At 51.8% G+C, this 25,941-nt stretch overlaps 1 protein-coding gene across 6 annotated transcripts in view; it reads right to left on the reverse strand.

The window, feature by feature from the left end:
* The window catches only part of ATP6V1C2 (ATPase H+ transporting V1 subunit C2), a 39,932-nt gene extending 15,401 nt beyond the window's left edge, over positions 1-24,531 (reverse strand). For 2 of the 6 annotated variants that reach the window (XM_071221585.1, XM_053924029.1), the window contains exons 1-5: positions 24,416-24,531; positions 22,964-23,118; positions 20,691-20,758; positions 5,411-5,496; positions 527-621 (exon numbers count right to left, since the gene is read on the reverse strand). In XM_071221585.1, the coding sequence (XP_071077686.1) occupies positions 527-621; positions 5,411-5,496; positions 20,691-20,758; positions 22,964-23,092 (378 nt within the window). In that variant the 5' untranslated portion in view covers positions 23,093-23,118; positions 24,416-24,531. Of the gene's footprint in view, positions 1-526; positions 622-4,486; positions 4,554-5,410; positions 5,497-5,628; positions 5,772-20,090; positions 20,244-20,690; positions 20,765-22,963; positions 23,119-24,415 lie in introns of those variants that run through there. The other 4 variants (XM_053924030.2, XM_045189593.3, XM_024552463.3 and 1 more) reach the window with 4 other exon arrangements.
* Positions 24,532-25,941: the final 1,410 nt, after the last annotated feature.

The raw sequence follows: 25,941 nt of genomic DNA on the forward strand, positions 1-25,941 counted from the left end.
GCTGCACCCACATTCCTGGGCCTGCTGGCCCCAGGCAGGGCCGAGTACTGCAGTGAGGAGAGGCCTGCTGCATCACGGGGACAGTCCCAGTGCCACCTCCTCCCCCTGGCCCACCCAGCCCTGCCCAGGCGGCTCAGCAGACAACAGGAGGGCTTTGTTCCTGGCTGGGCTCAGGCTCTCTCCCAGACACCCAGGCCAGCAGGAGACCAGACCTAGGAGGGGCTCCACGTAGCATGGAGGGAGAGGGGACAGGGTGTCACAAACCCTCAGTACCCACCCCCGGGGAGACAACAGGAGACAGCATGGGTGCAAGACCCCCTGGGGCCCCCAGAGCCGGGAAGCAAAAGCTGGAGGCCATGCCGGACAAGAGGGAGGACCACAGGGACAACCCCGCCTCCTGCCTCTGGTCCCCCAGAAAGTCCATCTGCTTCGCCAGGGCCCAAATGCCATGTAGATCCATGTCAGACAGTCAGAGGGCCCCGGTCACAGAAGCCAAGTGTCCCCTGAGGGAAGGCCCTTCTCTTACCTTTGCTAGAGTGTCCACCACGCTGGCCAGCGGCTGCTTCGCGGGGTATTTGGCCATGTCCCATTCAAAGTGGGTCACGAAGGATGTTAAATCGACTGGAAGAACACAAACACATTTCGGCACGTGAGCAGGGCTGACGACAAGCAAGATCCAGCTGTCGGCCCCAACCGCGCACCACGCTCCCACCCTGGGAACAATGACAGGGGCCAGAGGACAGACTTGGGCTCCGGGGCAGCTGCCTGGCCACTGCCCGCACCCAAAACCCCAGGCTGAAGGGACACTGTCCCAGCTGCGCTTTCTGCCCCAGACTTGACCTCAGCTGGCTGCACCAGAGCAGGTGCCGCGTCACCAGGAGGGAGGAACAAAGTTGGCTGAGAGGCCGCGGATGCCGGGCTCGTTCCCTGCCTTTTCCATTTGCTTGGACTACATGTCCCTGCTGGGTTATCCTTCTGATTCGAGGTACCCCAAAGGCACGCCAGGGGCCCCCAGCCAACCCCCAAAGACATGCAGCCTGTCCTGGGTGCCTCCTGCTCACAAGATGAACCATCTTCCTGTCTCCTGTGTCCAAGCACTAGACAGACGTGATTTCAACACACTGGGTCTGTTTTAAAGAAGGAGTTTTAAACACAAGCAAAATGTTGGAATTAGTGAATGTGGTTCTTAGTATCTGGCCTGGGTGTGCATTTTTCCAGTGTATGTCCTTTATTTTTATGTAAAATGTCCATATAATTAGAGACCCTCCATGTGCTTGTACCCAGGAAAGGCCTGCGTTGGACACAGTGAAGGAAATGGGTTCTCATCAGGAGCCATGCCTGCCGGCACCTTGACCTTGAACCAGCCTCCAAAACCATGAGATAAACGTCTGATGGGTAAGCCCCCAGTCCATGGTACTTCATTATGGCAGCCAGACCAGAGTCACACAGGTTTGGGTGTCAATTTGGCATTAGTATGGATTTTGGTACTGCCGCAGGATGGCAGGGAAATGACCTTATAAAAGGAAACAGCCCTGGGAGGAACTGAATTAATGTCTGGATAATTACAGGGAGCATGGTCAAGGGCAGAACCGGAAGGTCGGGAAGGACTCCTCCCGTGGCACCAGGAGCCCCTGATCCCACTTCCTGAACCCTACTGTGGGCCAGGCACTGGGCAAGCACACAGGTCACACACTGACAGGCAGGAACTGCCGCCCATCCCACAGGCCAGGGGACAGGCACCCTGGCAGGAGATGCCAGGCGTCAGGGTTGGTCCTCCTTCCCATCTTCCCTCTGCCACCTCCTGCATCTGGTGGACACTCCACCCCCCAAGCCAAGCCACCTTCGACCCCCAGGCTGTCCCTCATTGCTTCTCTGGTCCTGCAACATCAGGACGGAGTACATGCGGGCTCTCCCATCCCAGGACACAGATGATGCTGCCTGGTCACCCCGGAGTCGCCTGCCCCTTTGGGGTCCCTGAGGGCAGGGTGCTGTCTTGGTGTCTCCAGGGCCCAGCACAGAGCAAGGGCCCCACATTCGAATACTCCTAATAACCCTGCTCATTGTTCTAACTCGCCCAGCCTGGGCTGCTCAGAGGAGACGGGTGTCGGACCGAGCTCTCGTCTCTGTGTACCTCCACAGAGTCCAGCATCTCCATGGCACCCGGACGAAAGCGAGTGGGCTCCCTGTGTCCGCGAGAAGGGCCAGAATCTATTTAGGGCGCACAGCGGCCTCCTCACAGCGGCCCCCAGACCCTCGGTCTCTGTCTCACCACGGCACGCAGAGCGCTGAGGGCTGCGCCCTGGGCTGGCAGCTCTGGGGGGCAGTCACGTCTGGATGCCCAGCACGCAGCACAGTGCTTGGTACTCAGGAGCAGAGCAGGGATGTCCGATGGGTGAAGCAGGAGGGAGGCTGGGTAAGGAGCCCGTGCAGACCTTCCTGCGGAAGGCTCTAGTCTGTGATGGTGACCTCCTCCTCCCCGGCAGCACCTGCCCCCCACAACGTCCGGAGCACTTGCTCCAGCCACTGACCACAGCCCCGGTCACTCATCCAAGGGAGGCCTTGTCTGTCCACACACATAGCCTTAGGTGAGAACAGGCTCTGAGGACAGTCCACCCCTCAGAGGGCACAGCCCCCTCGGGCCATCTGGTATGTCCAGGACTGTAGCTACCTCTGTCCTCTTGGGAAAGAACCGGCTTCCCCTCCCTCCCCTGGCCAAGGTCAGTGAAGCCTGGTCTGCCAGGGAGCCACATGGGCCTCAGACTGGCGGCCTGTGAGTCCAGACCATGAGGCGGACAGGCCCATTCAGGTGGCAGCTCTTGAGCTACAATGCTCACATCTGAGAACCAAAGCCAGGCCTTCCCAGCAGGCAGGCAGCAGAACGAGGACCTGTGACCACACAGGCTGCCGCCCGGAGGTCAGAGGGCATCTCCAGCGTGGAGAGCATCTGTGCACATTCTAGGGTCCAGGCTGGACCAGGGTATGCTTGCTCAGTTTCAGCTGAGATCAAACGCACCCATGCCTTCCATGCCCAAGGCTCAGCTCAGGGCAAAGCGAACAAAAGCGGAAGGTGACCAGGCAAAGCTACGAGCCTGAACAGGCATGAAGTCATTGGCAGGGGAGAACACCAAGACCCAGAGAGGTGACCTGCCAAGGCCACGAAGCACATTCCGCAGCAGGACCAGGTCTGACTGCTCCCTGGCTGGTGATGCTGGCCCTCCACACAACCTGAGTTCCGGGGTGTGCTCTGGAGGAGACTGGACTAAAACCCCACCTGCTGGGACCACCCCAAATTCCTCCAGAGGGTTCTGTCAGCCCCCGGTTCCAGGATCTGCAGAAGAAAAGGATTTCCCCATCCAAAGAGCCAAAGCCCGAGCCAAACTAAGTGTAAAAGGCCGCTTGACCGCGGTCCTTTTCAGAGCCTGTACGGTGGTGCCCTGGCATCCTTGGCCTTCGTTGGCAATGGCCTGGGGTACAGAACAAGCTTTGGAAGCTCACGAGGACCCAACTTGCACTTGGCCTAGAGATAATGAAACAAACAAGCAAAGCCGAATGTCCTCTATTGGAGGAGGGAGGCAGGGTCTCTTAGAGTCGGGGCCTCTGCGTGGGGGATGTGACTGAATAATAATACTCGATATTAAGTCTCGTGAATGTTGAGTAGCATGTAAGCGCTTTGGTCACCATTTGACTGTGAGCTCAAATCCTCGATCCCGAGAGACCAGGTTTTTTTGTAGAAAAGGAGCTCTCTACCTTAAGTCAGCTCTTCTGTCTAGGGCCTTACAAGTTACGTGCTGGGAAATAAGATCATTGGATGTTTTTAATAACATAATCTGTGCATTAGCATCAGCAAGAAATCTCACTGCAAACGAAGAGATTGCACTTGGGAAGGCGTTTTGCTAGCTTTCAGTCTGTGCAGACTTGCATGAGTCCTAAGAGGGCGTGCTGGCTTTAATTCCACCAGCTGGAGCCGGTGGGAGAAGACTCGGGGCAAATGGTGCTCTTCCAATGCTGACACCAGGAAAGGCCTGTGTGGGTGCAGGGACTCCCTCCGGGTGCTCGAGAGAAGCAGGCTCCCTGCCCATCGAGGCTGCACAGAGCCAAGCCTGGTGTTGCAGCTGCCAAGGGCCACAAAATGGCCAGAGCAGCCTCCCAGAGCAGGCAGGGGGACACGGGCCAGCCACCCAGGCAGGAAGCAGACTGCAAGGCCAAGATGCAGAAGACCACCTGGGACCCCAGAGTCAAAGCACCCCAACTCCAGGAGGCATGCAGAGCTGCTGCGAAGGCCGGGGAGACCTGAGGGAGGAGGGGGGAAGGGAATGAAACGGTTGCACTCTGGGCCATATGGGTAGAGTGACCATGTGCGAGGTGGTACTGGGGCAATCCGTCATCGCCCGGTCACTGTACCCCGATGACTAGACCGAGATCCCCCCTTCCCAAGGGGCATGCGGGCACCACACTGAACACACACAGCAAACAATGCACGACCTACTCTTTAAACATTTCATTTTTTCCTTCACACCTGCAATGTAAGAAGGTGTCATTTTTCAACCGCATTCACATACAAAGCCAAGTTCAGATCTGGGAGTATGAACATTTCCATTTGTCAGTTGAAACAAGCAAATGAAAAGCTTTTTAAGGTTGCCGGGAAGGGGAAAATACGAACTTCTGTGTAACAGATGATGGCAATGTTAAGTATAGAATCTAACCCCTCACTTTCAGCACAGATGCCTGGTAGAGTCACGGGTTTAATGAACTACAGACATTTAAACACCTAATTCTAAAGTCTGCAGTGAGGAGGGGGGGAATGGAGACAACTGTACTTGAACAACAATAAAGAGAGAGAGGAAAAGTAAATAAATAAAGTCTCCAAAGTCGCAAACTTTTCATCTTGCACATTTTAAGTGCACTCAAATTCTAGGTACACAATGAATGGACCAAAACATTTTTGGTCTAACTGTCTATTTACTGGGCACAATGTAAGATCTCAGCTTGAGGCATGGCTCAGCACAGCAAGGCATTTTGAGCCTCCTTTTGGGAACCGGCTGATAAATCCTTCAGGAGCTGGGAGGCTGCGAGGCAGGGTGGAGCGTCCCAGGCGGGAGAGAGCAGAGGCTGACGGAGAAGGTGGGGAGGGCCCCCAGGATACCCCACTGGACACTTCCACTTCGAATTTCATACAGGGTTTCAGCTACAGGGGGCGATAAACTGGCCAAGGGGCAGGTCTTCCCAACATCCCTGCTCTTGAGCTGACAGCGGGGTGCATAGTGTCTGCCACTTCAGAGCCTCCTGGGTTGGCCCCCCCCCCCGACCCCCCCCTTATCATTTCAGTCACTCCTGTGTGGCCACAACCAGGACTACCGATGGGCCAGGGGAGCTGAGGCACCACCAAGGTGAGGACAGAGGGGCGACCTACCTCCGTTGGCCAGGAGGTTCTCCCGGACCTTCCCCTTGGCGTCCTCCATGACCTCCACCACGCTCTGGGCCATTCTCTTTATGAGGCTTTAGGAAGAGAGCACAGGGCAGGTTAGAGTAGCAAACTGCCCTCAGGAGACTCTCGGCCCCGCGGGTGGGGAAAGGAGGGGACGCCGCCCTTTGGGGAATAATCTGGCAATGCGGAGGAAGAGGCTTCACCTGCTGGCGGCCTTTGAACCAGTATGTCCGCTTCTGGGAATCAATTAAGGAAACAGGGCGAACAGGAAAAGCTGTCTGAATGAAAAAGATGTTCTTTGCAGCAGTGTGGCTGACAGTGAAGAACTGGAAACCGCTGGAAGGTTCTACAATAGGGGATTGTTTTAGTAAATGATGTACATGCAGCTGAGTGGTTATCAGGCAGCCTTTGTACATAAGGTTGACAAAGAATTTCTGATATTGTGGAGCGAGGTGTGAATTATAATGCTATGTGGAAAACAAACAAGAATCAAACTTATACAGAAAGTATGGATACAACTTCGTGAAAATCGGTCTTCCTATTTTAGTTATTTTCTATTATCATCGGGTATTGCTTTTTTAAAAGATTTTATTTATTTATTTTTAGAGGTAGGGGAAGGGAGGGAGACAGAGAAGGAGAGAAACATCAAAGTGCAAAAGAAACCTCAATCAGTTGCCTCTTGCACACCCCCAGCTGGGGACCTGGCCTGCAACCCAGGCATGTGTCCTCACTGGGAATCGAACCAGTGACCTCCCGGTTTGTGGGACAATCCCTAACCCACTGAGCCACACCAGTCAGGGCTGGTATCACTTTTATCATTAGAAAATTAAAACTTTTTAAGTCCCCAGAAAGTACCCTGAAAGGCTTCAGAAAGTACTCGGAGGCAGAAGGACCCAACTTTGCACAGCTCTGCCAATTACCAGGCGTGGAACTTGACCCAAGTTTCTTTAATCTCTTTGAGCCTCAGCTCTCTCAGGTGTAAAATGTGGATTAGAGCCATTTTGCAGGATAATTGTAAGTATTAATATAATTAATCAGGCCCCCGGCGTGTAGTAGCAAAGAAGGTCTACTCATAGAAGCTGGTCAATTAAAACCGCAATTGGGAAAATGCCAAACCAGGATCAAAGCCTAAAAGTTCTGATGAGCCCAGTCTTTGCCTCAGGCCTTCTCTCCAAATTCTCCCGGCTCCCTGGCGGGAGGCAGCGTGTACAGGGAGGACAGAGCCAGTCACTGATGTCCAAATGGAGAACAAAGTCTTCCGCTGCTGCAGGCACCGGCCCTGGTCACACAGAGCCTGGGGCGTGGGGCTGGGCGGGGAGGCCCCGCCCTCCAGCATTCCCCCCTTTAGTTCCTGTCCATGGGTTGTACATACAAGTTCTTAGAGTTCTCTGTTTCCTATACCATTTTTTACCTCTCCCCGTCTATTTTATGCCTACTAATTATGCTTCTTCTTCCCTGTACCTTTCTCCCCCTATTCCTCCCTTCCCCCCCCCCCCCCCCCCCCCCCCCGCCTACTGAAATCCCTCCCTGTGATGTCCATTTCTCTGATTCTGTTCCTGTTCTGGTTGTTTGCTTAGTTTTTGTTTTCCTTTTCTTTTAGGTTCATTTGTTGATAGTTGTGAGTTTGTTGTCATTTTACTGTTCATATTTTTGATCTTTTTCTTAGATAAGTCCCTATAATATTTCATATAATAATGCCTTGGTGATGATGACCCTCTTTAACTTGACCTTATCTCAGAAGCACTTTATCTGCCTTTCCATTCTAAATGAGAGCTTTGCTGGATGGAGTAATCTTGGATGTAGGTCCTAGCTTTCATGACTTCAAATACTTCTTTCCAGCCCCTTCCTGCCTGCAAGGTTTCTTTTGAGAAATCAGCTGATAGTCTTATGGGAACTCCTTTGTAGGTAACTGTCTCCTTTCCTCTTGCTGCTTTTAAGATTCTCTCCTTATCATTAATCTTGGGTAATGTAATTATGATGTGCTTTGGTGTGTGCTTTCTTGGGTCCAACTTCTTTGGGACTCTCTGAGCTTCCTGGGCTTCCTGGAAGTCTATTTCCTTCGCCAGATTAGGGAAGTTCTCCTTCATTATTTGTTCAAATAAGTTTGCAATTTCTCGCTGTTGTTCTTCTCCTTCTGGCACCCTCATAATTCGGATATTGGGATGTTTCAGGCTGTCCCAGAGGTTCTGAAGCCTCTCCTCATTTTTTTGAATTCTTGTTTCTTCATTCTGTTCTGGTTGGATGTTTATTTTTCCCTTTTGTTCCAAATTGTTGCTCTGAGTCCTGGTTTCCTTCCTGTCACTGTTGGTTCCCTGAATATTTTGCTTTATTTCACTTTGGGTATCCTTCATTTGTTTTTTCATTTTTTGACCCAGCTCAGTCAGTTCTGTGAGCATTTTGATTACTAGGGCTTTAAATTCTCCATCAGATAGGTTGGCGATCTGCTCATCACTTAGCTCTCTTTCTGAAGTTTTGCTCTGTTCTTCCATTTGGGCCCTATTTCTTTGTCTTGGTGCCCCTGATAAGTTGTAAGGGGGCGGGGCCTTACGTAGTCACCCAGGCAGGACAACCCTCTTTGCTGTGGGGGAGGGGCCAGTGAGGGAGGAGTGCCGCTCACCTGCTCGGCTCTAGCGCACTTTCCAATGGACTCTTGTGTGAGTCTGGGAGCTTCTCCCACCTCAGCAACCCCCGCCGTAGTCCACAGTCAGCTCTGAGGCTCAGTTTCGCCTTCAGCCAGCCCCGCCGTGTGGCCCACAGTGTGGCTGCAGGTTCTTACTGGTTTGGTTGGTCTGGTTGATTTTTTCTTTAATTTCTTGGTTGTTGGAGTTCCATGCAGTTTGATTTTCTGGCACTTCTGGTTGTTTATTGATTTTAGATTGGTTGTTATCCTCCTTTTGGTTATGTGAGGAAGCGAAGGGTTTTTACCTACGGCTCCATCTTGGCCAGGCCGTATTTTTCCATAAGACCTCTCCGCATTTAAATTCCTTGCCTACTTACCCTAAGAGAGTTTTTTGTTTTGTTTTGTTTTGTTTTGTTTTAGGAGAAAGCAATAGGTGGTTCAGGCAAACATCTTCTCCAGCTGCAGGGGCAGCTGGGACACCCCTGGGGCCTCTCCCACCACCCCAGCTGTGGGCTTTCATACCTGGCCAGTCCCCATTTGGTTCCCCATCAACACAGTTTGCAGCAAATCTGCAGGGGTTGTGTTTCCTGGCCTTCCACATGCACGAAATGTCCAGAATAGGCAAATCCATAGAGTAGGTGGCCGATGGCGGGGGGACAGAGGTGGGAGGTGACCGCTAATGGGCACAGGCTTTCTTTCCTCTTTTAGACGATGACAAGGTTCTGCAGTAGGTGGCAGGGAGGGCCGCACAGCTTTGCACACACACTGGAGGGGAACGAACTGTGTGCGTCGAAGGGCAGCTGCTACAGTGGGTGAATTGTAGCACAAACGAAAACACATGTCTTGGCCTTTCTCTTGGCTTTAGGGTGGAGACACAGCCCGGAGGACAATGTCAAAGACTGGCCCTTTATGCTGGGTGTCATGCCTTCTGCCAAGTCCCTTCCCTTGGCTCTGCTCTCCCTTCTCCAACACCACCCTAGTTTACAGTTACCAGGAGTCTGTCCGGCCAATCCCTGGTCACTGTTCCAGGCGGATCCTGCCCTCTTTCTCCAGGTTTCCTCCGAAGTGTCCCCTCTGCTTCCCCTGCCTCTCCCAGTCTGGCCTCCTCCCATGCATCCTCCCACGGCAGCCAGACGGGTCTCTAAAAATACACCTCTGCGCATGCCGCCGTGGTGTTTCACCCACACCACTGGTTTCCCAAGGCATCCCAATACTGAGGTTCTAACTCCTTAGAACAGTTTAGAAGCAGTACCCTGGCCGGCCCAGCTTCCTCCTTCTCCACCCCCTCACCCCACCCTTGCTGTCCTGGGGCCCTCTGGACTATCCTGAGCTACCTGGATGCCACACACCCTTTATAACAGCCTGTGGGTCCCCTCCTGGGGCAACTCACTCCTAACAAATACAACAGTGCTGGATAACACCCCACTCAATACATGCTGCTTCTCACACTCAACAAACACACACTGAGCGTCCTGGCCGGGTGGCTCAGGTGGTGGGGGTGTCGTCCTGTACACCAAAAGGTTGCGGGTTTGATTCCAGGTCGGGGCCCGCACCTGGGCTGTGGGTTCTATCCCCATTTGGGGTGCAACCAATCAGTGTTTCTTTCTCTCTCTTTCTGAAGTCGATAAACATATCCTCAGGTGAGGACTAAACACACACACATGCACACCCACATACACACATACACAGTGTCCGTTTCACACCAGGCAATGTGATGGGGAGACCGGGGTGAGCAAACTGACCATGGCTGCTGCCCTCCCAGGGCTCCCAGTGGAACGCCCCACCCCCCCCCACGTCAGTTACCACTGTCAGACGCGTTGCTCTCCTCCCCTGAGCGCCCCGCGGAACGAACTGACCTCTGAAAACGTGGGAGTCCTGCACACACGTGGTGGCTACGGGAACACCTGGCGGCCAGAGGTGCAGGCGGAACAAGAGCCCAGAGATGAGAAATGGGACCCAGCCCAGGGCCCCTGATCACACACGTGTCACCAGAATTAACCTTCTCTACTCATCGGCCTCCTCTGCCAGAACATGAACTTCTCAAAGACTGGACGTTTCCTATGACAACAAAATAGGACTCCATGCAGCCGCTATATCAAGCTCCGTCCCCGGCAAGGGGGCCAGGCCCTGGGACCCCATGTTCCGGAGGGTCCCAATCTCGCGCCCCTGTAAGCCACAGCCCTCCCATAGGCCCAGGCAGCAATCTGACAACTGGAGGGTCAAAGGGGATGTGTGAACGGCCACTCTGGGTCCCCAGGACCCTAACTGCCTCAGCAGGTGCGTGTCTACCCAGAGGAAGGAAATCACGTGTCCGCACAAAGGCGGTACACGGATGTTTACGACAGCTCTACTCACCATCGCCCCAAACTAGAAACCATCCAAACGTCGCCCGATGGGAGAACGGATAAACCAACCGTGGCTTACCCGTAAAATGGAATGCTATGCAGCAGCGAAAAACGACCCTACCGCATGAATAAATCTCAAACAGTGATACAGCAAGGGAAAACCAGACCAAAAAACCAAGCGTGTGTACTATGTCATTCCATTTATAGAAGAGTTCTAAAACTGCAGACGATCTCCTAGTGACGGAAAGCCAATCGGTGATGGCCGAGGTGCAGGAAGAGGCTGACGACAAAGGGGCCCCAGGGGCCTTTTGGGGGAAGTGGGCATGTCGACCGTCTTGACTGCGGTGACGGTTTCGTGTGTGTGCAGGGTGGGGCAGAAGGAGGTTTGCTGTTCTGAGGACGCAAGAGTCTACTCTTGTGTTATTGGTTATTGTGTTACTGGCCGCACGACAAACTGTAAACCTACTTTTGCCCCTCCCTGCATGTCAAAACTCAACAACAATCAAAAAGGACCCTTTCGAATGTGCCATTTATTGCATGTTATTTATATTTGAATGAAAGCATTTTTTAAAAAGCCTACACTCCACGGAGGCAGCGTTTCTTACCGGAGAGGTCCATAAAAACCCCCAAGTTGACAACACGGTTCATTGGAAAAATCATAGGGAAACGGGGACTCTCCTTCACGGCTGGCAGAGAAGCGAGAAGGCCAACCCAGGGAAATCTGGTGTCATTTTCCTAAATTACAAGGCCATGGCCCCAGGAACCGGCGATTTTGTTCTGAGTTCATCCTGCAGATACCCCTGCAAGCTTGTACATGCACAGCAACGATGCAGGTGCGAGACGGTCGGCCACAGGCCCTGGCCCCTAAAAGCCAAAGAGCTGGCACCCACCCCTGGGGCGGCCCGGTACTTCAGGTGCTTCCCAGCAGTGAAAGCCAGGCAGCCAGAATGTGCGCTAGGTCCGGATGGGGGAAATCTCCCAGGAGACGCTGTTAAATGAAAAAGCAGCCTGACGCTCAGCAGCCCATGTGGGGTACTACTCTGTGTTTAAAAAGGGGAAACATAGAAACATGTTCTGGAATTGTCTGTGTTTGCATAAAGGAGCACCGGAAATGTATCCAAGCGACTAAGTGGGGGCCAGGAGGGTAGGATGGGGAGATGGTGGGAGGGGGGCTTCTCACTGTCAGCCTTTTGCATTGTTCCGAATGCAACAATGATGCCTGTGAGCAGACTACCTGTTCAGAAAGGAAAAAGGCTTTATTGTAAGCTTTTTAATGCACATTTATAATCCCTGGCCTTGGGATCAGCTTCTTAGAAGTACGTCAGGACTCAATGGAATACACCTGTGTAAAGTGCTGATTGAAAAACACCATGTGCTTCAAAGTCTCCACCCCACCTGCCCCAGCTGAAGAGGCAGCCCCAGACCTCGCCCTGGACCCTGCCCTGGACCCCGCCCCGGACCCTTCCCTGGACACACGCAACCAGCATCGCTGCAAGTGGTGCCCACATCCCCGCACACCAGGAGACTGTACGTACAGCTGCTGAAAGCGGAGGCCCTGAACTGTGACTGGGAGGACGGGTTTTCAGCAACTATTCCCTCAGCACCTGAGTGAGCCAGACCCTGTTCTAGAGCTGGGCTTACAGATACGGTCCCTGTGCTCTTGGGGCTTAGATTCTGTACGAGACAAAGACAAACCAGGCGAACATCCAGTTGTGGCACGTGGAACGCAGAGAATCAAAACCTGGTGCCCTAGAGGGACCAGGTGCGCTAGTCTGCAGAGGGCCTCTGGAGGAGGTGACATTTAAACTGAGACTGGATGACGGGAAGGAGCCTGCCCTGCCAGGGTGGGGGTGGGGTGGGGGTGGTTCGGACTAGGGTTAAGCAGAGCCCAGGACCAGGTGGATCCCAGGGGTGGGAGGTGAGCGGACCCGTGGCCGTGAGGGCAGACACCTGGGGCCGGTGCACCGAGGGATCCAGGAGCCAGGGTCAAGCACACACACTTTACACTGGAGGCATTGAGCAGCCTCGGGAGAGTCGCAAGCAAGAAAGTCATGTGAAACCTTTTTCTTTTAAAAAGAACTTTAGCAGCTGTGTGGAGAGTGGATAAGAGAAAATCAGAAGATGGGTTAGCAGTTTGGTGTAAAAACACAGGAAGGAGATGAAGCTGGCGTGGATGAAGGCAGAGTGCTAAGGAGTGGGCAGGTACGGGACAGGCTTTGGAGGTGGAACCCGCAGGGCTTGGTCCTTATTGGAGCCACAAGTGGACAGTCAGGGAGCAGGGGCCAGACTGTTTGCGTGAGGACCAGGTGCGTGAGGGCAGGGAGCCTGTGCTGAGGTGAAGAGGCCTCGTCAAAGGAGGGTGTGTCCACATGAGCTGTTGAAGATGACATCAACTTAGGGCATGAAGCCATGCAAAAAAAAAAAGCACCATTTAAAGGTGCCCCTTGCCCTGGCCTGTGTGGCTCAATGGGTCGGGCATCATCCCATAAAGAGAAAGGTCACCGGTTCAATTCCTGGTCAGGCATGCGCCTGGGTTGTGGGCCAGGTCCCCAGTCAGGGCATGCGAGAGGCAACCAATCAATGTTTCTCCCCCTCTCTTTCTCCCTCCCTTCCCTTTTCTCTAAAAATAAATAAATATAAATAAAAATTTTCAAGATGTTCCTTAAGCTCTTGAAAAGGAGTCTGAATGGCTGCCACCCACTGAAGGTGTCACAGACCGACACGGCACGGGCTGAGGTCCGGTGAACGGGGCAGCCGCGGGTTCCAGGAGCTGGCCAAGGCCTAACTAAGGTGGACATGCCTTAAGTGAAATTTAATCTCTAAGGAATTATTTCGTGAATTTCACAATATTGCCTCAGGCTGGCCCTTACCCAAGTGGCCAGCTGACATTCCTTCCTTCCTGCTGGCTGGACTTCTGGTCCGGTGAGAGCTGCTGGGAGTTATGGGTGGGATGAGGGCAGCAGGGGGGAGGGGGTCTGTCAGGTACGGAGCCACCTAAGGCAAAGCAGAGACATCCCAGCAGCGCCTGGAGGGAGGGCGAAGGCAGGGCAGGCCGGGGAGAAGCTAACTGCCAAGTGCCAAGGGCCTGTGGCTGGCAGGAGAGAAGCAGGTTGGCAGGATTAAGGCTTGACACGCATCAGCTACGGGACCCTGCCCAGCTGTGGGACTTACGGGTGTGAATGTGTGTGTTCTCTCTAACGTGGGACTGTTCATCCGTGCACTGGGCTGTGCCCAAGATGTCACGAGCAAATGGAGAAAGAGAAAACACCGGGTACAGTGCTGGCACCCAAGGTGCAATAAAGAAATGGCAGTTTCCACAGAGGTACGGGACGGCCCCCGGGGGTGTGGCACTGTGGACAGACCACACGGCAACCCTCGGCAGAGGTGTAACTGTCACAGAGCTGGCACAGCGAGCAGTAACAGTAACGGGTGCCACGTGTGAAAGCAGGTGCAGCAGAGAGGGCAACCACGCAGTCCAGTGGGATCAGCAACGCCCCCCCATGGAACCAGGGGAAGACGCCGGTCGGGGTCCCGCAGTCACTTACAAAGAGCAGCACCGTGTCGGGTCACAAAGAAAACCTCAGACTCCCGAGGCAGAACCAGCACTAAACTTCATCTCTAACAACAAAGCAATAGAATTAGAAATGAAAAGCAAACCCGAACAAAACTGAACCTTCCAGAGATTTAAAAAAAAACACTAAAATTCCACGTGTCGAAAGGTACAGAATACTCAGAGGAAAATTCATTGCCTTGAGGTTTACAGACCAAAAGAAAAAAGAAAATATAGGAACTAAGCATATAATTCAGTTTTACAGAGAGGAGCAAGAAAATTAACCCAAATAAAGCAAGAGGGGAAAAATTGGGATGCACTGCAGATACAAAAACTAGAAATGAGAAGAGCAATAAAAAATGATTTTAAAAGCTTGAGAAAAATTCTGCTTCTCTGAAACAAGGGGTGAGGTGGATAAACCACTGTGTAGCCTCATCCAAGAAAACGAAACCCCTCCCAAAGAGACAAATTAGCAGACACATCGTAAAACTCACCCAAGTACGTGTTGATAGACCTTGCAAATACTGTGGAGAAGATAAAGTGGATTAGGTGCAGGAAAGTGAAATTTACCGCAACCGATACTCCTCTCTCCCCACAGAGAGGAGTCCAACAACACTGGAAAATTCTGTGACTAGAAACTACTCCTAGAAACAGACCAAGTCCCAACATGTCAAATGACATAGTTTAAACCTTCCACGAACAGATCACCCTGGCACCCGGGAACATGCACAAATGCAGATTCCCAGGCCCCGCCTGCGACTACCCGCCGAATCGGGAATTCTGGGGGTACAGCCCAGTAATCTACGTTTAAGCAAACATTCTGGTGGTTCTGATGGTACAGTGTGAGAGCCACTGGCTTATTTGTGTATTTTTTTTAACTAAAGATTCTACTTATTTTTAGAGTGAAGGTAAGGGAGGGGGAAAGAGAGGTAGAGAAACATCGATGTGAGAGAGAAACATCGATCGGTTGCCTCTCATATGTGCCCTGACTGGGGACCCAACCTGCAACCCTGGCATGTGCCCTGACCAGGAATCAAACCGGTGACCTCTCGCTTTTGCTGCTGCAACCAACCATGTCCAACCAACTGGGCCACACCGGTCAGCACTGGACCAGTCTTAATCCTGTGGGTAAGAATGGGACTCCAGAGCCAGGCTCCCTGGCCTCCAACCTCGGCGTCACCAGTCACTGCACATTCCTGGGGGGTCGCAGTGCGAGCCCTCGATAAACGTTAACTATCAGGCTGTAGTGACGGCATCACGATGCCACTATTGTTATCCCTGTGCACTGGTGCAAAATTGTTCAACATTAGCGAGTAAAGGTCAACCTGCCAAGTGAGGTTTCTCCTTGGAATGCAAGGGTGGTTCAGGGACTACATTAATTAATAAATATGCCACATTAAAGAAAAAAACAAAACATAAGACCAATTTATTACATCCCACAAGAGGAATTTGAAAAATGTGCAAGATTCATTCTTATTTTCTTTTTGTCCTTTCTCATATCACACTAAGACAAACGCTTAGTAGAACAGAAACAGATACTTCCTTGGCATGATAACACACATTTTAAAACAAGAGTCAAAATAATATTTAATGGCGAGACAGTAGAATTATTCAAATGAAAGGCAGCAACAAGACTAAGATGTTCACTCTCATCACTGACAAACTGAACATTGTTTTGGAACACTAGCCAGTTCAATTGAGCACGAAAAAGAAATAAGAGAAAATAGGGAGAGCTCATTATTTGCAGACAAAGTCATCAAGCCTAGGAAGCCTTGGATGATAAGCTGAAAATCACTAGAAACAATAAAGAAATTCAGTAAGGGGCAGGTCATGGAGTTCATACATAAAAACCCCTATTTACAAACAATAAGCATTTAGAGAAAATATCTCATTTATAACAGCAACAAAATAAAAAAAGTGAGTACTTAGGGAAAAAATAACAAATCGTGTGGTCCTTTACCGAATAAGACACTAAAGCTCTACTAGAGGACAAAGGAAAGGCATTGAGTCAGCGGAAAGGCGAACTCCGCTCCTGGAAACACTCAGGACCATGCAGACGCCACCCCTGGGCTGTCAGCGTGGTGCCACCTGCCTCGTTGTTAGCATCTTGGCACCAGCCACGGGCCAGCTCCTGCCCTCGACTCTGAGGATACATCTTTTTAAATATCTGTTCCTGCTTGGTAGAGATCCCAAAATAAGGTCTTCCAGATTCATGAGCATTTGAACTGGCTAACGACTGTGAGCAAGTGTATGTGTGCTTTTCATTCTGTTTTACCAGGGAAGGAACCACATGACCCTAGGCTAATGGTTACCTACAGGGACAGGAACTGGGGTTAAAGTGGAACTATTTTCTTTTGGTTCTTTATACCATTTGATATTTCTAATGCGTAAATATAATACTTTTTTTTTTTTGACAACAAAGGTAATCATCTGAGTCACGAGTGAGACAAGTCCTAGAGGAGCTGGTGGAAACCAGTTAGGGGCAGGGTGGGCACAGACAGGCAGGCAGGCAGGCAGACATTAATGGACACGCTGGTGAATCTGGATCAAAGGCCCATCCCTACCGAGACCCCCAGCCCACTGAGATCTTTCTGGGAGTTTCTTCCTCACTCGGAGCGTGAAGGGTTTGAGCAGGTCTCTAGAGGCCTGGGCAGCTCCGCCCTTCCAGGGCTCTTCCTTCCATCCGTTCGTTCTGCTGGTCACTGCAGGCCTGCGATGTTCTACACTCTGGGGATGCAATTGTGCAGGAAGACTGGCCTGGTGGGACTTACAGTTTGCCTGGGGAGACAGCTGGTAAGCAAACAATCCCATGTGGGAATGTAAAACTCCACACTGGCCAGTGCTCCAGCAGAGGGGTGCCCAGGTTGGAACAGGAGAGGGTACGTCAGAAGATCGGAAGGGGGAAAGCCTGGGGCAGCTGAGCGGGATGAGCAGATGACCACGGGGGTGAACAGGGTGTGGGGAAGGTTTGAAACCGCTTTTGGAGAGAGCAGAAGAGCAAATACACAGCAGGACTGCCAAGCAGCTCTGAGGAATCTGGAAACCACACAGTGCGCACAGGCATTTGATTGATATTTGTCTAACGCATCAGAGAAATGTCACGCAGGTGACCTCCGCCTGGTAGTCTTGCAGTAACAGAGGAGTCTCAGTAATTTTCAACAATCACGCTGTGTTTCTCTCTAGAATGCCCTTAGGAGGACAGACTTGCTGGACCTGCGTCCCTAGGCAGACTTCCACCCTCTTTGATCAGCCAACCCTCGGTCAACCGCCTGGAAGCACGTGGGTAAAGGAAAGTCCGCAGCTCCTCCCCAGTCCAGGAAATGCAGTCCGGTGCATGTGACAGTCACCAGTTTACCACAGAGGTACGTCTGAGTGCCTGAGCGCCTGGGAAATGCAATATTGCAACCAGCTCAGCAAAACCGGCTGATACTGTGTAGGGCTCCAACGCTGGGGGGGCGGGGGGGGACGGGGAGCAGAGTGGGGGTGCTGTGTAGCTTTTTAAAAGATAAAATGGTTTGGTTTCTCAAATGTGCATGAATTACAGTGTAAATACGGAGTAAATTAACAAAGGCAGCGTGGGGGAATAAATCAAAAATAAATACGAGGCTCCAGTAAGCAAACCCTGCCTTCCAGCTACATGGAAAAACACTGCCGTGCCCCGAGTAAATAAATAATAAAAGGATAGGGAAACAATACACCCTGAAAACTCATGTCCCTTTGCTGCGCTGCCGGCCAGAAGCAGAGCGGACGGGTTCCGGCTGCCCCGGTTACACAGCCAGCGAGCATTTATTTATCTAATAACACCTGAGCGCCTTTCAGAGCACGGGGTAGGGCATTTGAAAACCTGCAGCCAGTCTGCGGACACCCCATGATTCCACCCCAAGCTCTGCCATCAACTCCTAAGACAAGGAGCCCTGCTCTCTGGACTAGATAAATGCTGGAAATAAGAACTGTGGGAGTCTCAGAGCACGTCATGTTTCTTTCTCCCGGTCGGAAGGCTCTTGAGAATATATACCTACAAGGAAAATACACAGTGGTTTTCATTTTTACCACATGCAGCCTTAAAAAAAAAAGAAAAGAAAAGAACCACTTTAATTCATGTGGGTCCTATCTGTTTCACGAGGATGGCCTCAACTTTGCTAGTTTGCATATGTTCATTCACACTGTTTCTGAAACAGGTGCTCCCCGCCCCCCCATCACAAGCAACTTGTACAACAAACAGGTAAAGAACAAGCCCCCGATGCTGACTGAAAACGACAACAGCAGCAAATGAAAGTGAGCAATGGTGAGTCAGGATCACAGAATCTTAGAGCTGGAAAGCCCTCTGGTGAAGAAGAGGTTAAAGGACTTGCCCTCGGGAAGAAAACTAGTAGCCAAGAAAGACCTAGAAAGGTCTAGAAAGATAAACTGCTGAGTCGGTGTCATTTCTGCAGCAGGCCTGGGAGCAGCTCAATTAAGCCAACGCTGTGGTTTGTCGGGGTCAGAAAAAGGCAGGCAACCACCAGCCTAGGGCAGGGGGCTGACCACTGCCCCCCCCCATCTGTCAGACCCCAGACCCCCATGCAGAGCCACTCAGGAAAGGAGCTGATATTTAGGGATTGAGCCTCTTTCTCTTGGATGTCACCTTGTCACAGAGTGAGTCCCAGGATTTGATGATACCTGACATAACCCTGTTTTACCCCCGTCATTCTCCCCTGAAAGCACAGTCGTGGCCACGATTATCCCATTGTACAGATAAGAAAGCCAAGGGTTAGTCTTCTCTCTCTCGAAGATTAAGAGCCGCAAACCTCTTGGCGATTCAGACTGCCTCTTTGTGGTCAGCCTGACATCCGCATAGAACAAAACACTAGCAACAGATTCTTTGTAGTCTTAGGCAATGGGTGCCTGAACAACAACTGCACACAGAACACCAAATTCCTGGCCCGTGGCTCTGATTCTGAAGGTCAGAAATCCTCAAAGAAAGACCCTAGACCTTTTCCATAAAAGTGCATTAGAAAAGGCAGTAGCAGCCCTGTCACCATCCACCAACAAGAAAAAGTAGCAAGTGTGCACAGGCCCTGAAATCCTGAAACCCTCCGTAGTGGCGGCAAGATCTAGCAGTCGAACCGGGGTCATTTCAGGAGGTGTGTGGCCTGGCCCTTGAGGCCGTTTCCCCATCCACCCCACCTGCATTTTTACAAAATCCATTGCTGCCCTGACCAGTGTGGCTCAGGTAGTTGGGCATCATCTCTCAGAGCGAAAAGTCTCCAGTTCGATTCCCGGTCAGGGCACGTGCCTGGGTTGCAGGTTCAGTCCCTGGTCGGGGAGTGTGGGAGAAGCAACGGATTGATGTTTCTGTCTCACATCAATGTTTCTCTCCCTCTCTTCTCCCCTCCCTTCCCCTCTCTCTAAAAATAAATTTAAAAAATATATAGTTTTTAAAATCTTAAAAAAAGTGAAAATGAAGCAAAAGAAAAAAAAGTCACTGGATAAACAACAGATTTTCATTTCACCAAAACAGGGCATTATTATTTGAGAACAACCTAATAATTGACGGCCAATCCATAGGACATAACATTACAGTGGAACAGTTAATGGTGAGATCAAAAGACCGAGATATGAAAAGTTACAAAATATGTGTCACATGATGTCACCTTTATTACTAGAGGTGTATGTATTAACATATGTATGCATGAACAATATTTATGTGCACGAAACTGTGGGTGTATATACCGCAAATACAGCATTGGTGATCTCCGATGGCACAATTATGGGTGATTTGTATGTTCTTTTTCGTGCTTTTCTATGATCTATAAATACTTTCAATGATTTTGTACCCAACTTGTAGAAGTGCTTTTTAGACAACAAGTGATTGTCAGGCTTTCAAACATCCTTCTACACTTTTGGGGGGCAGAGCGAACAGCCACAGCTTCTCGGAGGGTAAGAGGCACCCATCTGTAACAATTCACCTGCAAACTCGGACCAGCATTTCTTAGTTATCTCACTTCCACGTGCGCACAAAGAAGCGGGGGGAAGAGCAGTCGCTACAGATGGTTTGTAGAGCAAAACCACAAAGCGTAAATGGCCATCGATAGGGAAATTCAAATAAATGGAGGCAACAGCTATTCAAGGTCATGCAGCCAATAAAAAGAACGTGCGTTATGCACTGACCTGTCTCCAATTATGTGATAAAGTGAAAAAAAGCAAAGTGCGGAATGCATGCTGTCCACTGCATGAAATTACTTTAAACGATGCATTCATATTTACTTGTACATGTGCTGGCTGTCTCTGGAAGCCTCTCCTAGAAAACGTTAACAACGTTGCCTTAAAAGAGGAGATATAAGAGGAAAGGAAAGAGGAAAACAGGTCAGAGGAAAACAATTTTCACTGGATAGCTTTCCTTTTGTGCTGTTGAATTTTTTACTACGGGCATATGTTACTACAAAAACAAGCTCACACACAAAACTTAAAAAGCCTTGGGGGGAGACTGTTCCAGTTCTCCGAGTGTTTCAGCACCTTACGCCCCCGCCCTCTTCATTTTGAAGGCAGCCCCTTTAAAAAATGCCGAAACAAACCCATGCCAACAAAACCATGTGGGGGCCCCGCATGCCGCTGTTGACCCTGTGTCCTCACTGGACCCACCCCGGCTCTCCCCTCGTGACTTTAGGACTGGGTTTTGGTGAGTATGGGCTCAGCCAAAGCCAGAGCACTGTGTCGTCTGAAAACAAGGTCCAGCTCTCGCTTGTGTGTAGTAAATAAGCAACAGTTTACCTTTCAGCGAAGGTATCGAGTTTCCCCAACTCATCAGAGAGGCCAACAAGGGAGTCCAAGGTCCCCACCTAGAAAGACCATAAAGAAATGAGAGGCGTGGGTGTCGTGGCAGAGACGCGAGGGTGCCTTTCTCCATGGCGCAGAGAATTTGTGATTTCCACCTTGAGTGAATTGTCTTGGTCAATGGCCAACCCGGAAACTGGGAAGAGCTCTTAAAGGAAGTCAGTGGATCTGGGAATTAAAAACATTTTTTTTTTTCCAATAGGATAAATTTTCATGTTTCCGCCGTGGGAAGCAGTGACCACGAGATCATGGCCTGCCCTCAGCTCCTTTTCATGTTACAGCGGTGGCCTGCTGGTCACGGATTGATCCCCAGAGCCGAGGAGGGGATCACCAGAGAGCAAGTCAAAGAAATGATCATTTCTCAAAGCCTTTCTTCTCCGAGAGTCCAACCAAGTCCCTTTCCCTGTCCTCTAAGGTTATTAACAATGGTCTCACTGGGCAGGGGACAGCTTTTCCCCGCTTCATCATTCATCGACGTCCTTTTCTTTTCTGATTACTTACCACAGTCTGCTTCTTAGTGGGGAAATCGTTAGAGTCCTAAATCGTGTTTAAAGGTCTATTCACAGAATCAGAAGAAAAACTTTTGTGGCTGTGGCAGGGAGGTGGTTAGGGGGTGGAGGGATCGAGGAGAAAGGGCTCATGGACACAGACAACACTGTGGTGATTGCGTGGGGGAGGAAAGTATAAGGAGGAAAAATGGTAATGGGGAAAAAACAATTAAAAAAGAAAAAAAGAAAAAAACTTTGTTGTCATGTTACCAACTACCAATTCAGGCCCTGAAAAGTGACTAGGAAATTATGAAGCCTGGATCTTTGTCTCTCTCTCTCTCTTTTTTAATCCTCACCTGAGGGCATTTTTTCTCATTGCTTTTAGAAAGAGGAAGGGAGAAAGGATGAGAGAGAAACATCCCTTAGGAGCACCCGGATGGGGATCAGTGCCTGGACCAGGGGCCTGCACACACCGGAGCCCAGACCGGTGATAGAACCTGCAACCCAGGCATGTGCCCTGATCAGAAATCGAACCTGCAACCCTATGGCTTCGGGACGATGCTCCAACCAACTGAGAGCAAGCCTGGATATCTCTAATAAGTGAAGTTCCTTCTTTCCAATAAATTTGATTGTAAGCAGCTTTGGGCAGGACTCCGGTCTTTTTTTCTGTTTGTTCCTTCCAGGCCAGCGCACTGCCTCACGGAGTACATGATGAGTGGGTGCTGAATTTACTCACTGTCAGTGTCTCTCATTGGATGAACGGTGGCAGGTTTGAAAGTCAGCAAGATATGGGTTCAGTAACCAGAGCTGCCACTTACCAGCTCTACTACAACCCTGGTGCCCACTCTCAGGCCGTGCTGATCTAGACCGTGGGACTTGCAAAGATTCGAGGTGACTCGTTGGAAGTGCCTGACCCCCAGCATACTGTCTGATAAACGCTAGCAAACACAGAGGCATCACCATCAGCTGTGGCAGCTGGCGGTGCAGCTCTTCTGGCAAGGGGCAGGCTGAGGCTCAAAGAGTCGTAGATGACGGTGTGCTAGAAAAGCCACCTCTGCACAGGTTGTACCATCCCTCCAGCACTCACCACGCCGCTTCTCCTCGGAAACCTGCTCTTTTAGGAAGCGTCGTGAAAAGTCCACTCTCTATGTCGTGAGAGGACTGTACCTGTCTTTCTCCCCTGTCTTGTTCCTTTCAATCTAACTTGGTTCTGAGATACTCAGGCACAGTCAGATCTCTTTCTGCCATCTCCCCGAGTGTCACTAAATCCCCTTCCTGCCTCTCTAACAGAACCAGAAGGGTCCTGGATTTCCTGCCCTGTTCCTGGTCCCAGAGCACAGTCCAGGCTTGAAGCTCTCCACGCCTGCAGCTCTAAACTGAATGATCGGATTCTGTAGATGTGGAAGACGAAGCAGGAAGAATCTAAGAGTAACTCACAAGAAGCCAAGTGTTACGATGCTCTTCCCACTCTTTGGAGACACTGCTCCCCACACTCCTCTTCTGGTTCACTCTGTCCCATGGCTCTAAGTCCGTAGTTTCCATGACTAAATTTGGGCTGTGGCATGAAGTCCCATCCGGACCATTGACTCCACCCTGTCCATCCTCACCCCCAGGCTGATTCTCAGTTTTGCTCCTTTTGCTGCACTTATTTTCTCCTTGGCTTCCAGAAGACACCGCCTCCACCCAAACCATCACTTCCTTCCTCCTCCCCAGGACCTTTACCTTGAAGTCAGGAATGGCGAACTTGGTGTTATAAGACAGGTTGGACTTGGAGGTTACCATGTTCATCCTCTCCAGTGCTTGTAAATTTTCCTTATCTCCAGGGGCAGAAATTAACCAAAACTCCGACATGCTTCCAGTCTTCTTTTATCCAGTTACTGACCAGAATGGCAGCCACACATACAAACAAAAGCAGGAGGAGAAATTATGCATGACCCAAGGACATGAACTAAGTGGGGGTGGGATTGTGGGAGGGAATGGGGGGTACTGGGTTTGGTGGAAAGGGGGAAAATTGGGACAACTGCAATAGCATAATCAATAAAATGTATTGAAAAAAGAAAAACAGGAGAGGTGTCAAATACCTCTCCTTCTTCACCACTGCCTTCCCTGGGAAGTCACCCTCTCTGGGATCTGCCACTTTTCCTGTTTCCCATTCTTTGCCCCTCTGACCTTCCAGTTCAGATTCCACAGTTCCAAGGACGCCCATTTGCACATGCTCATCTGCCCTGTTCTTATCTCCACCTGAAAAGCCCTCAGGTTTTCACATAGATTCCCAAAGGTCCTCCTCCCCTAGGGGGTTCTGACAGGTTTTCTGGAGCAGTGGAGGGAGGGGAGGGTGTGCTTTTTCCTTCCCCTCACCCCAGTCCAGTGAAAACCTGACATCAAAAACAGGGGCGCAGGACGCTGGGCTCCGGGACCTTCTGCACTATTTTCTCCCTTCCACATTGCATCTTCGGGGATGCAGGATGGGATGGAAGCGGAAATGAGATGAGGAGGAGCTTTCATAATAGCCCACCTGGGCAAACCCCCAACCTGGAGAGGGACGCTGGCTTTGAAATAGACTTCAGAAGGACTCGTTTAAAAAAAAAAAAGTGTGGGGCAGGGACTACCAGAGTCACGTTTCCACAAGACTGGGTGTCCACTCTGCCGAGCAGGTAACTTGCTGGGCCAGCAGGTAGTTTCTGTCCAGCGTCTGCGGCCTTTCAGGTCCACTAGCTCTGCTCACTCGGACGTGTACACACCCACCCCTTCCTCCCCTCGTTCTGTCTCTCCCTTCCCATGGCCTCCCCCAAATCGCCTCCGGACCGCTAGGGGGGAAAACAGGATATAGCCAGAGACCCATCAAGAAGCTTTCCTTTCCACACCCATCTCACGCCGCTCCAAGATAAGCTTAGTCCCTCCTAACCTGCTCCCCGCACACCGATCGCAGTTCCTCCCTGTCCTATGACCTGGGGACAAACTGGCCTGAGCACAACCTGGGGAGATGCCACCTGCCAGGCTACGGGGAGGGCGCAGCAGTGACACCGGTTCCCCGGTTCCCACGGAGAAAGGGCGGACCAGGACGGCGCCCGCGGGGACCAAAGGGACGCAGGCGGCTCGCGCGGCCCCCGTCTGGTCGCGGCGTGCGCGCGTTTCCCCCCGCCGCCTCGGGTGCCCGATCCCGCGCGTCCTTACCGGGAGCCGGCGAGCCGCGCGGGCGGGCTGCGGGCGGGCGCGGGGCCGGAGCGCACGGCCGGCTCCCGGGAGGCAGCGGCTTCAGCGCGGCGCCCCGCCCCGAGCCTTTATCCCAGCGGCAGGTCGCCCCGCCCCCCGCCCTGTATTCGCACATCAGGCCGCCCCGCCTCCCGCTGTCGCCTGACCGGGGGCCACGGGCCATTCCCTAGGCTGCGGAAAGGGGACGCTGCCCTTCGGGTCTCGGGTCTCGGAAAATATCCGCAAGACCCTCCCCGCGGGGGCCGAGACCTGGCCAGGTGCTGGGAGGTCGGAAGGGGTAGCCAGCCCCGCGACATCGCAGAGGGGACGGGACAAGAAGACGACCCAGTAGCGGGAGAGGCGAAGTTCTCCGGGCCGGGGACACCCGCCCTCGGCGGCCGCCCCACCTCCAGTCCGCCACCCCTGGCCCAGAGACAGGGCACGAGGGTCTCAGGGAAAATCACCGAGAGACAGGACTGACCTGTGGAAAGCGACGCCACAGCTCCACAGGTTTGGGAGCGCACCTGGGCAGAGCAGTGGATCTTCCCGTGGACGTGGGCGAGAGCTTGGCCTTGTTGCCAGGAAACTCCCCACTGCCCGAGGCGCCCACCTCCCCTTCCCCCCTTCCAGATGGCCCTGTGCGGGGAGGGACTTAGGACGCCCTGTGCGGGACCACGATGGGAGCTCGCGATCCGGGCTGACACTATAACCTGAGACTAGTAAAAAGCAAAACAAAAAGAAAACTCTGAGAATTCATTTTCCCTGGAGTAAAGGAGGAAACGTTAGTAACTCTTCTCTGTGGATGATGTTTTCAGTACTTTCTGGGGTAAAAAGAAAAAATCTCAGAATTAATGTTTGGGGCGGAGTAGGGGGTGTTGAAGAAGGTATGGTTGCTGCCTTCAGAATGGGCTCTCCCTTAATAAACGAAGACTGTCAACTTATTGTGAGTGCCATCAGATCTTTGGAAAGAGAGCCAGGTGTCACCCCACGGGTTGGGGTGGGAAAGTGGCTTTTGAGGTCACAGCGTGAGCTGAGAGTGCTGCAATGCTATTTCGGGTTTGGAGTCTGGCAGCTTGGAACTCCCAGCACCTGGCTCTGCCTCATCCTCATTGTGCATTAGTCAGTCCTTGCAACATCTTCCTGAGGGAGGACACCTGAAACCCAGGGATGAGGAAACCTGGTTTGTGCAGGGAGATTAGGTGGCAATTCCAGGGAAGGAGTGTCCTCGTTGGATATTGACAATGGAGCTCCAATTTTGGACTTTACCCAGGAATGCCCTTCTTTCCAGCCAGGGGAGACAGAACGCTGGAGCTGGGGCCGACCTCCTGGGGACAGACCTCCCTGGGGACAGACAAGTGCAGGGACAAACGTGCACAGAGCCTGTGTGCTGCCAGGCGCCACACCGCTGGCTAGTGACCCAGCCGCGAGTGGGACTGGGGCCTTTGACCCACGTCGTGTGTCTGTCCCACTGCTCCCAGCAAGCCTGCCAGGGGCAGGCATGACTCGGA

Source organism: Desmodus rotundus, chromosome 5 (assembly GCF_022682495.2).
Source record: "Desmodus rotundus isolate HL8 chromosome 5, HLdesRot8A.1, whole genome shotgun sequence".
NCBI lineage: Eukaryota > Metazoa > Chordata > Mammalia > Chiroptera > Phyllostomidae > Desmodus > Desmodus rotundus.